Source organism: Gadus chalcogrammus, chromosome 7, assembly GCF_026213295.1.
Source record: "Gadus chalcogrammus isolate NIFS_2021 chromosome 7, NIFS_Gcha_1.0, whole genome shotgun sequence".
Classification (NCBI taxonomy): domain Eukaryota; kingdom Metazoa; phylum Chordata; class Actinopteri; order Gadiformes; family Gadidae; genus Gadus; species Gadus chalcogrammus.
In genome coordinates, this window is record NC_079418.1 from 17,374,705 (window position 1) to 17,384,287 (window position 9,583).

The window sequence follows — 9,583 nt, forward strand, 5'->3', positions numbered from 1 at the left end:
AGGTAGGCCTACTGACAGAGGTCATGGAGGGCCCCGTAACCGTTGTTCTTTTATAAGGTAAGTTTGTTTGAGTAGATTGTGAATAGTCTTCACACGCCTCGTCTTTTATGAGCTGTTGTTTAAGGAAATATAAGGCCGTAACATGCTCCCAGTTAAACAATTCCGCCTTTACTAACACTAAAACTAGGCCCGGTCCAAAGACAGGCTATGAAATGAGAGAATAACCGAAACTTAAAAATAATATAAAAACAAAAACACCTATTTGCTCCAAAATAGTTTTGCCATATTTTTTTCATATTAAAAATATGCATTCACCGCTTCATGATTTGGAGCCAATATCCACGGTTAGGGTTGAGGAAATGTGTAGGTATCATTATTATTTAATTTAGTGTAACCGATCACGTAATGCAACTTGTTTACCAATCCATTTCTATTTCTACACGAACTCTTGTCTGGTCCAAACGGCCCAGTATCAGCCGTCCCCCGCTGCGCGTGATGCTGCAGCGCGGGGAGGCTGAGCCGCTCTTCCTCGCTTCCTCGAGAGCTTGAGGACGAGGATGGGCCGAGTGGTGACGTCACCACGAGGTGAGCAGGAGCCTGCAGAAGAAAAGCGAGGCAGCGCTGCGCAGAGGCGAACACTGCAGCCTCCATTATCGGGTGGACACAGCACATGAAGCCGACGCCAAACGTGGATTTATTCAACAGCACCTGCATGGGGATACTCTGAGACTTTACTCATTATCAGGCCTGTACGCTGGGGACCGACCGGTGAGTGTTAACGCGGACCTGGATCCTTTTCTTTGGACATGTTCTGCGATTTTAAGTGCAATCTGACTGACGCGTCGTCAGGACGACCGTCTGTAGGCTCCTTCACTGTGATGCTTTTGTTTCATAACCAAAGCTTGGCTAAGCATTTATAATAGGCCTACCTCGATTTAGATCTTTGTATGGATCGCGGGTCGGTTATTTTATTTTCTGTGCTTGTTCCACATCACAGTCGCGTCCACAGCGCGTTGGACATAACCCACAGACATCATAAAGTTAAGACCACCTGTATTCACCAGTTGATGGGCTGTGTGTGGCGGTGTATCACACATAGAGGGGCAAAAACACAAATTCATGCGTGATTTCTTTCCGTCGAATGAAAGGTGGTCGTGTGTCTCCGTGATGTCTGGGTTCTGCCGGACACTCTTATTCAAGGGCCAAATGAGAAGGTGGAGGAAGGTCAATGTTTTAGTGCCTGGACTCTTGTGATCGGCCTACAAACCAGCGAAATTATGTCCAAATGTATTGTGGACAAAGTGAGGTCGATTCCTGCAGGACGCGGGGTTATGTAGGTTATGTGTGTAATCTGCATTATGCATGGCCAAATATACACTGCTGGCATGGTTTATACTGACGGGGAAAGAGGCTCGCAGGCTGGGGGTTAAAAGATCATATCCGTAAGAATGAGGAAACCATTTGGGAGGCTCTGTCAAGGAATCAGGCGAGGTTATTGATGGATCGGGCTATACTGATCAGAAGTCAACACTGACCTGAATAGCCATTTTACCTCACGCAAACCATAGTGTGTTCAAATATTACAAATGTTTTCTAATGCAGATTGTTTCATTTTATTCATAGTCAACTGGAATGGAACTGAATCTGACGAAGAATGCAGTCTCTTGCGGAGACCCAGGTAGGCATTTTTATTATATTGATTCTGTATTACTGCCCGAACATTTAGCCTGCATCAAAGACTGTGTGTTACAATCATATAATTTGTAAATGAGCTACATGATTCAAGGAAACACATTTTATTTAGCCATTAAAGTTTAATGAATGCGTTATTTATTTCAATAAATTAACAATAGACAAGATGGCAACCACCAATTTCCCATTAGATAGGCTATTTTCAACAATTTGAATGACTGGGTTAAAGGATAACTTTTCGTTAACTTTTCTTATACTTTTTTCAGCATAACATATAAGTATTGCATCCCTCGTGTGCATTCATGCGATAAGGCCATGTTGCAATTCATAGTGATGCCTATGAAAGCACAGATAAATTAAAATAAAAGTATTTGAATCTGTAGACTTAAAGGAACTGAACCTTAAATAAATAGGCCTACAATCCACAAGAACGCATTTGTTTTGCTCTTTTTTTTAAGCGCTTTCCTAAGTCTGAAAGCTTGATGGTGAAGTTTATAACATTGAGGTTCAAATTAAAGCCCTAAAAGGTTGATTGAAATTCATGTTCTCCAATTCAAAGCGTTTTTTATCATCGGGAGATAGGAAACGGTCCAAATAGTTTCTAAGGGCCTACGTTTGTGGTTGGGGGTCATTTGAAGGCAGCCTGACTTATGTTTTTATTCATATAGGCCTAGGCCTACCAGTGCCCGTGAAAAAATTGTCCAACGTGTCCCTCTCTATTAATTGTATTGCCAGCCCATTTGATGGCAATTCTGGATCCGTTTTAATTGTTTAGGGGGAAATTGTTATTTGGATGTTGTTGTTGCTTAGTTGTTGTTTTTTTTAAACTGAGCATTGCAGGCCTTTGACCAAGTATCCACTATAGAGCAGCAAAGGAATCACCAAGGCAATAACGCTATTATCCCTGTCCTTCTCCAGTTACCACATATCCACTTACATCTATATGCCCACGTCTTTCGTTTCTTTGGAGGCCTATGTGCAGACCAGCTTTAATTTTCGATGTTTTTGTGGCTTTCTAAAGGCTTTGAGGTTCAATTGGCCACCGTGGGTGTCAGTGGGAAAACACGACAGGGCTGCACCGGTCTGTGTGTGTTTCCTTTATAGCAAAATAAGGCCGAGGAGTTTATTTTCAGGTTTAAATAAGTGTTTGTGTTGCCACTGGCCTTTCAGCCATCCTGCCGGATGAAAAGGCTTTTGGATCATCCGTCACACGCGAAACCTGTGGCCCCACGATTGCAGTATGACATGCAGGCCCATGTTTTAGCAAAGGACGCCTCGTCGTTCAGCTTCATTACGAGGTCTACTACAATATACACCAAACCGCGAATTAGCCTCGAGTTGTAAGTTTAACTACAACAAACTCGATTTATTTTGAAGCCAAACACCTTGTTGACCCCATCTTGTTGACACGGCCTTGAATGATTCACCAAGTAGGCCTACTCCCAAACAGCGACCCTTCACCGGTCTGTCATCCGCCCAGCAGCACCATCAGCTTGGGCGGGTCAGGTCCTCCACCTGCTGACCACGCTCGATGACCCCTGAGGACCGTGTCCTTCAGTTTACTCATTAGCCCTCATACATGTCACCATAAAGCGAGGCTGGCGCTGTGGAGTCGTGGAGTTACTCAGGTAGATGTCTGAGCCATCCAGATTGAGAAGTGGTGGTGTAATGAACTCCTCTGCGCCAAACTCGGAGAAAGCTCCAGCATCAGGGTTTTCTTGGTGCGTGTCAGTGTTAGGCTAGTCGAACTTAATTATGCCATAATTAAGCCGGTGTCGTTAGATCTCTTTATACGGAATTAGAGGAAGACATATCCTTGAAGGTTATACTATATTATAATATTTATCTGGCGCCTGTGAACGCGCTCGGTTCCCTCAAGAACCTAAATGTTCAGAGATGGCACACTATTTCTCCGATCGCTGGGAGAGGAATCGCTCTGAGGAAAAGGGGCAAGCAAATAATTGCTTAGAGGCTGCACAGAATGCGTTCGGAAAGGGCCTTCGGGGAGCTTTCCGGTCGGACGGGGTCTCCTGTCAAAAGTACCCGTCATACAAAGACTACTGAGCACTGGCGCCTGTGACCGGCTTAAGTCAGACGGCACAAAGGCCCGAGTCCGAGGCGCGTTACAGTGGCCGAGCAGGTCTACACATGCCTCAGGTTTATAACAGCACCCCGTGTAAATACAACTCCATATATATATAGTAGCACGGGAATCCGTATAACAGTAGCACGGGAATGTTCGATCATTCTAATTTAAATAATTTCAACAACGAAAACTAATAATAGGCTGAGCCTGTTATAGTAAAAATAACGTACAGCTATTTCTTTACAAGGAGCCGCTGGGTTTCAGGCTTTAGTAGCCTTGTGTTTGAACAAAGCTCATTTGAGGAATTTAAGAAGAAAGATTTTGAAACATAAAGACCTTTCTTCAGATGGTTAGAGCAAAGCGCCCCAATGACGCTGATAGCGGCTGACGTCACCCTCAGCGCATTCGTTTATCTAAAGTATTGTAACTATCTAGACCAATGACAGGTTTCAGATATATCAATTAAACTATAATGTATAACAGCATCACCGTATGTCATAACATAAGCCATCAATTAAATGGCTTATCCGTCAAAGAAGACTATCTGATTTGGTTATTCAACCAAAATTCAACAACGCGTGGATGAGTGAGTTCAGTCCAAACAGCAGGAATTCCATTCAAAACACTCAGAGTATATCTATATCTATATCTATATCTATATCTATATCTATATCTATCTATATATATATATCTATATATATATATATATATATATATATATATATATATATATATATATATATATATATATATATATATATATATATATAGGCTATATATCCTAATACTGTGGGCCGACGTCGGAGAAAACCATGGAGTGAGCATTTACAATGCCTTTCATTCATACAAATAGCCATAATAGCGCTAATATCATGCGCAGTGATGGAAAAAGAAACTGCGCCTGAATGGCAAATGTTTATTCAGCTCAGCAGACCCATCCGAGACACACACATTGTGTACCAGTGTTTATAGAAGCGCGCAGCTGGCCGCTGCGTCGCACTGCACGAAACCAATGTTGAACATACCTGCACGGAGAAGTGACCCCCCCTCCTGCACGGAGAAGTGACCCCCTCCACGGAGAAGTGACCCCTCGCTTTCCTCTTAAACGCGAGTCCAACGCTGCCTTGCACGCTCCCGTGAGGCACCATTCGCCGCGCCCCCAAATTGCGCTTTTCTCCTCTCGACTCCCGAACCCCCATGGTGGGCGGGTCCTGCTCTCATGTCAGGGAGGTGAACCCAACCGGAGGGGTGTGTCTTCTCTCTAGGAGAGAGAGCGAGAGCAGCTTTGTTCACACTGGTCATATTTCTCTGAGCGGACACTAGGAGCACACGGGCCTCCCTTATCCAACCAGAGGGGCTGTTCTTCTTCTTCCGAGGACGTTACATTCTTGTCGAGAACCGCCGACCTCCTTTATTTTTGCTCATGAATCGGCTCACACTCGCCAGCCCTTTGAATTACCACAGCGTCGCCGCTACGCGAAGCCTGACACACTCCCTTTCCTTTTTTATGCGCACCATTTCCCTCAAGGTGGAATGAATTTGGACAGAATCGCCGAGGCCGCGAGACCCCCGCCGGCGCGCGACGCGGCCTCCACCTTTCTAATGCCGCCGAGAGGTTCGAGCAGCGCGCGGGCGATCTTAGAGAACTCCAGCAGCGAGTCGTCAGACACCGAGCTGGCAGCAGGTATACTGAGCCGCATCGGAGCTTCACCGTCCCCCGCTCTCTCCTCTGTATTCATTTGGGTGTTGGTATCTTTCCTGTGTCAGAAGAGAGGCTTCCCCGGGGTTTAAAAGTGTAGCTCGAGAGTGGCACCTAAATGAGACCGTGAGCAATGGGCTGCACATGGCAGGCCGACCCCCGGGTCCCAGGGACCCTCAGACCCACTTCATAGCCCACTTAATGACCCACTTATGTAAATGTTGGATTTGTGCGTACGTGAAGTAACTTGGCAGAGTACCCGGGTCTGTCAACCAGAGCGGAAGTAGTTGTTGTTTTCTGTCAGCTGATGAGTAAACATCTAGAGAAGACCTAGATGTTGATCTGAGGAGAACCTTTCATTCATCATCTGCCTTTCCAGGGAAATACGGAGGGCCGTTTTTATTCTGCAAGCCTACGCATCGGCCGTGATCTCAGGCTGTTTGTCACACATAGGGCCTGCATGTGTTATTCTCTGGACGGACTGACAGCTGGATGGGTTACGGTCTGGATGGTCAGACAGCTGGATGTGTGTTAGTCTGGATGGACAGACAGCTTACTTATTGCATTATCACGGGCTGGTTGTATGTAATCTGTGACTATATAAAGATTTTGGCAAACGCAAAAATATAAGCTTTTGTTTTATATGGTTGAGGATATTGAGACGAAAGGAATGTCTGAAATGTTTCAAATGACAAAGCAGAATATTATGAGTATGCTGGGTTTGGCTTAGAAGGCCTTCGTTTAATTAGAGCTTAACAACTCAGATCTGAGAATGGCATGCTTATTCTAAAACGAGGAGAGGGACCTGAAGGCCTTATTTTAGGTCGGATTATTTTCCCTTAAGGTCTCCTGACCCCTCATACGTTTAGTCTGCATATATATATATATATATATATATATATATATATATATATATATATATATATATATATATATATATATATCCATGTATCCATATATCCATATATATACATCTACATCCATATATAAACCGATCATTTTGTTCCAACTTGTTCCTCATCTGTGTTTTCATGCGTTCCTCTTTTCCTAACGCCTCGACAGAGAAAGAGAGGATCGTGGAGCACCGCAGCGACGACGGGACCACCGATGACCCCAAGAAGAAGAAGCAGCGGCGGCAGCGGACGCACTTCACGAGCCAGCAGCTGCAGGAGTTGGAGGCCACCTTCCAGAGGAACCGCTACCCGGACATGAGCACCCGGGAGGAGATCGCCGTGTGGACCAACCTCACCGAGGCCCGGGTCCGGGTAAGGCTCCTAAAACACATTCATAAATCTATTGATTTAAATATATTCATATTTAAATCAATAGATTTATCGAAATTAATTACTTTTTTACTTATCACATCAAAGAGAGCAGAAGAGAGCAGAAGTGAACAGGTACACTAATGTATGTCCCTTGGAATTTATTGAGAATAACGAGATTTAATTGGGGGATTAATTGGTAAAATTTATCGCGCTATTCTATCAGCACAATGAGATTATATCGGCATTAATTTAAACTTAGATTGTTAAATGTGTTATTGCAATCGTCGTGAATTGGCTGTGACCTCGGGGCTTGAGACCAAAGATGATAAGCAATAAAACTCATGTTATATGAGGTCTGGGGTCGTGTTGTGACACTGCGTAGCCTATCTGCTAATGAAGGATGTTTTCCCTTCAACTATTCATTTTTTCTAGTTTAAATAAACAAGACATAAAAAACTGTTGCTGCTGGCCTACTCAAACCTGTTCTTAACATGACGGAAACTCTTAGTTTCTTGTCACTACAACACAGTGGTATTTTACACTGGTAAAAAACAGTGGTATATTACCATGGTATATTACAGTTGTATATTACAGTGGTAGGCCTATATTACAGTGGTAAATTACAGTGGTATATTTCCTATAACCAATTAACAATAAGCCTAATTCTTTATTTCCCAGAGATCATATAACATGCGTTTCAGTTCATTTTGAAATAAGACATAATTAATTAATAAATGAAGGAGATTTTTTTCTAAATAAATGCCTAATTTACAACAACCCTCCATTATTAAGCTGCAATAAGGTGTGAAATTCCTCTTTGAGTCAAACTGGTTTACTATGATTAAGAACAATAATATGCAGTGAGTCTGGATTGGTTACAGCTATGATTTGACTGCATTATTGTTCTTTATGTAAAACAGTGCGAAGCAGATCATTATAAAAGTCTTAGTTTGAGTCTTAGTTTGAGAGCACGATGTTTAGTCCACAATTGCAAAATAATTCGTTTGTAAAACGCTCTACATTAAATCCTTCCAAAAATGCGATTTAATTTGTTTAGCTGTAGCCTGTAGCTGGAATAAAAAAATACAAATGTATTATTTCTTTATTTTTTTTCTGTTGCTCGAAATAGGCCTATTTTCAAGCCACACATATAAGCCGTAATATAATTCGGCCTTGAGAAACGCTGATACAAGCGACAAAACAATCCATAGATTTATTTTGTCTATTCTGATTCTCACCGTTAAACTTTATCTTTATCTATTTATCCTCAGGTTTGGTTTAAAAACCGAAGAGCGAAATGGCGCAAGCGGGAGCGCAACCAGCAGATGGACCTGTGCAAAAACAGTTATCTGCCGCAGTTCAGCGGTCTCATGCAGCCTTACGACGACATGTACCCGGCCTACACCTACAACAACTGGACCAACAAGGGGCTCACCCCGGCGCCCCTGTCCACCAAGAACTTCACCTTTTTCAACTCCATGAGCCCCCTGACCACGCAGTCCATGTTCTCAGCGCCCAACTCCATCTCATCCATGACGATGGCATCCGGCATGGGCCACTCGGGGGTCCCGGGGATGCCCACCGCCGGCCTGAACAACATCAGCAATCTCAATGGCATCGGCACGTCCACGATCAACACGGCCATGTCCTCGTCGGCGTGCCCGTATGGGCCCCCCGGGTCCCCGTACAGTGTGTACAGAGACACGTGTAACTCCAGCCTGGCGACCCTGAGACTGAAATCCAAGCAGCATCCGACCTTCGGATACAGCGGGTTACAAAGCCCGGGCTCTAGTCTGAACGCCTGTCAATACAACAGTTGACGGGTCAACAGGCCCGGTGAAAACCCCACGATGAGCGGACACGACGTAAGCCTACTTTTGGATTGGGAAAAAAAATTCAGCTAAACTGGATTAGTTGCAATCCTAAATTTTTCAAAATGGATTATGCGGGTTGTATGTGTTTACCAGTAATTTGCACAGCAATTTAAATGCCCATTTTTTTTTAAGTGATGAAGACGTGTTACATTGTACATACGTGGCATAACAAAAAATCAGACAAAGGGATGTCTGTGCTAATATTCGATTGCGCGCTTTGGAGACGCGCCGCCATGTGAACATGTTGTGGCGCATCACTCGGATTAGGAAGAGAAAACTTTAAAGTTTAACGCAAACACAACACCAATCTGGACCCGGTCAAAGAAGAAAGCTCTATATTGTACATAGTGAAATGACTCTTATTATACCGCTTTATGTGTTTTAGGCCTGCCGATCTTCTATGCAGGGGTGCCAGGGGCCCGTTTAATCCTTTGCGTCCCGTTCAAGACTTTCATGTGTATTGCCTAGTTGTTGTTGTTGTTGTTGTTGTTGTTGTTGTTTCGCTGAAGAAATTTCGTTCTCCTTGTTTATTGAAATAGAAAAACCACGCATGTTTAAATTGAGTGCAACGTGTTTATGTACAAATTGTTAATAATGTAAAACTTGCAGAAGTAATTTCTTTAGTCTATAGCCTACTAGCCTCCAAAGGTGATGCAAAGTCTCCGCGTGTTTATGGTTATGTTTGTTTGAATAAACTAAAAAAATATGGGTTTATTCTGAAGCATATTTTCTCACTGATTTCGAATTAGGCCCGTTTCGTAGGCCATGATCATGAACATCAGTTCCTTTATAGAGGCCTGATATACGTTATTCACGCGACTTTCTGTAAAGAAACAGAAGCCTCGGGCTAAATCTAACCGCGTAAAGTTTGGATTATCTCTGGGACTACGTATTTAATAGGCCTATGACAATATTGTTTGTTATTTGCATGCTTGCCTGCCGACGGAACGGCGATTCAACCCCATTC

General features: G+C 43.5%; 1 protein-coding gene across 2 annotated transcripts; it reads left to right on the plus strand.

Annotated features, from left to right (window-relative positions):
- Positions 1-651: 651 nt before the first annotated feature.
- Positions 652-9,321, plus strand: pitx1 (paired-like homeodomain 1). 2 transcript variants are annotated; one of them, XM_056593800.1, is made up of 5 exons: positions 652-768; positions 1,624-1,678; positions 5,307-5,462; positions 6,540-6,742; positions 8,014-9,321. In XM_056593800.1, exons 2-5 carry the CDS (start codon positions 1,633-1,635, stop codon positions 8,560-8,562), a joined length of 954 nt encoding a protein of 317 aa, XP_056449775.1. In that variant the 5' UTR covers positions 652-768; positions 1,624-1,632; the 3' UTR covers positions 8,563-9,321. The 2 variants fall into 2 exon arrangements, with proteins under 2 accessions (XP_056449775.1, XP_056449776.1); XM_056593801.1 differs by lacking the exon at positions 5,307-5,462.
- Positions 9,322-9,583: the final 262 nt, after the last annotated feature.

Bases quoted from the DNA above. Each gene is read 5' to 3' on its own strand.
- pitx1 (XM_056593800.1), top strand. From the start codon at position 1,633: ATGGAACTGAATCTGACGAAGAATGCAGTCTCTTGCGGAGACCCAG. The intron at 1,679-5,306 runs GTAGGCATTTTT...ATTTCCCTCAAG, and splicing joins AGTCTCTTGCGGAGACCCAG to GTGGAATGAATTTGGACAGA. The intron at 6,743-8,013 runs GTAAGGCTCCTA...ATTTATCCTCAG, and splicing joins TCACCGAGGCCCGGGTCCGG to GTTTGGTTTAAAAACCGAAG.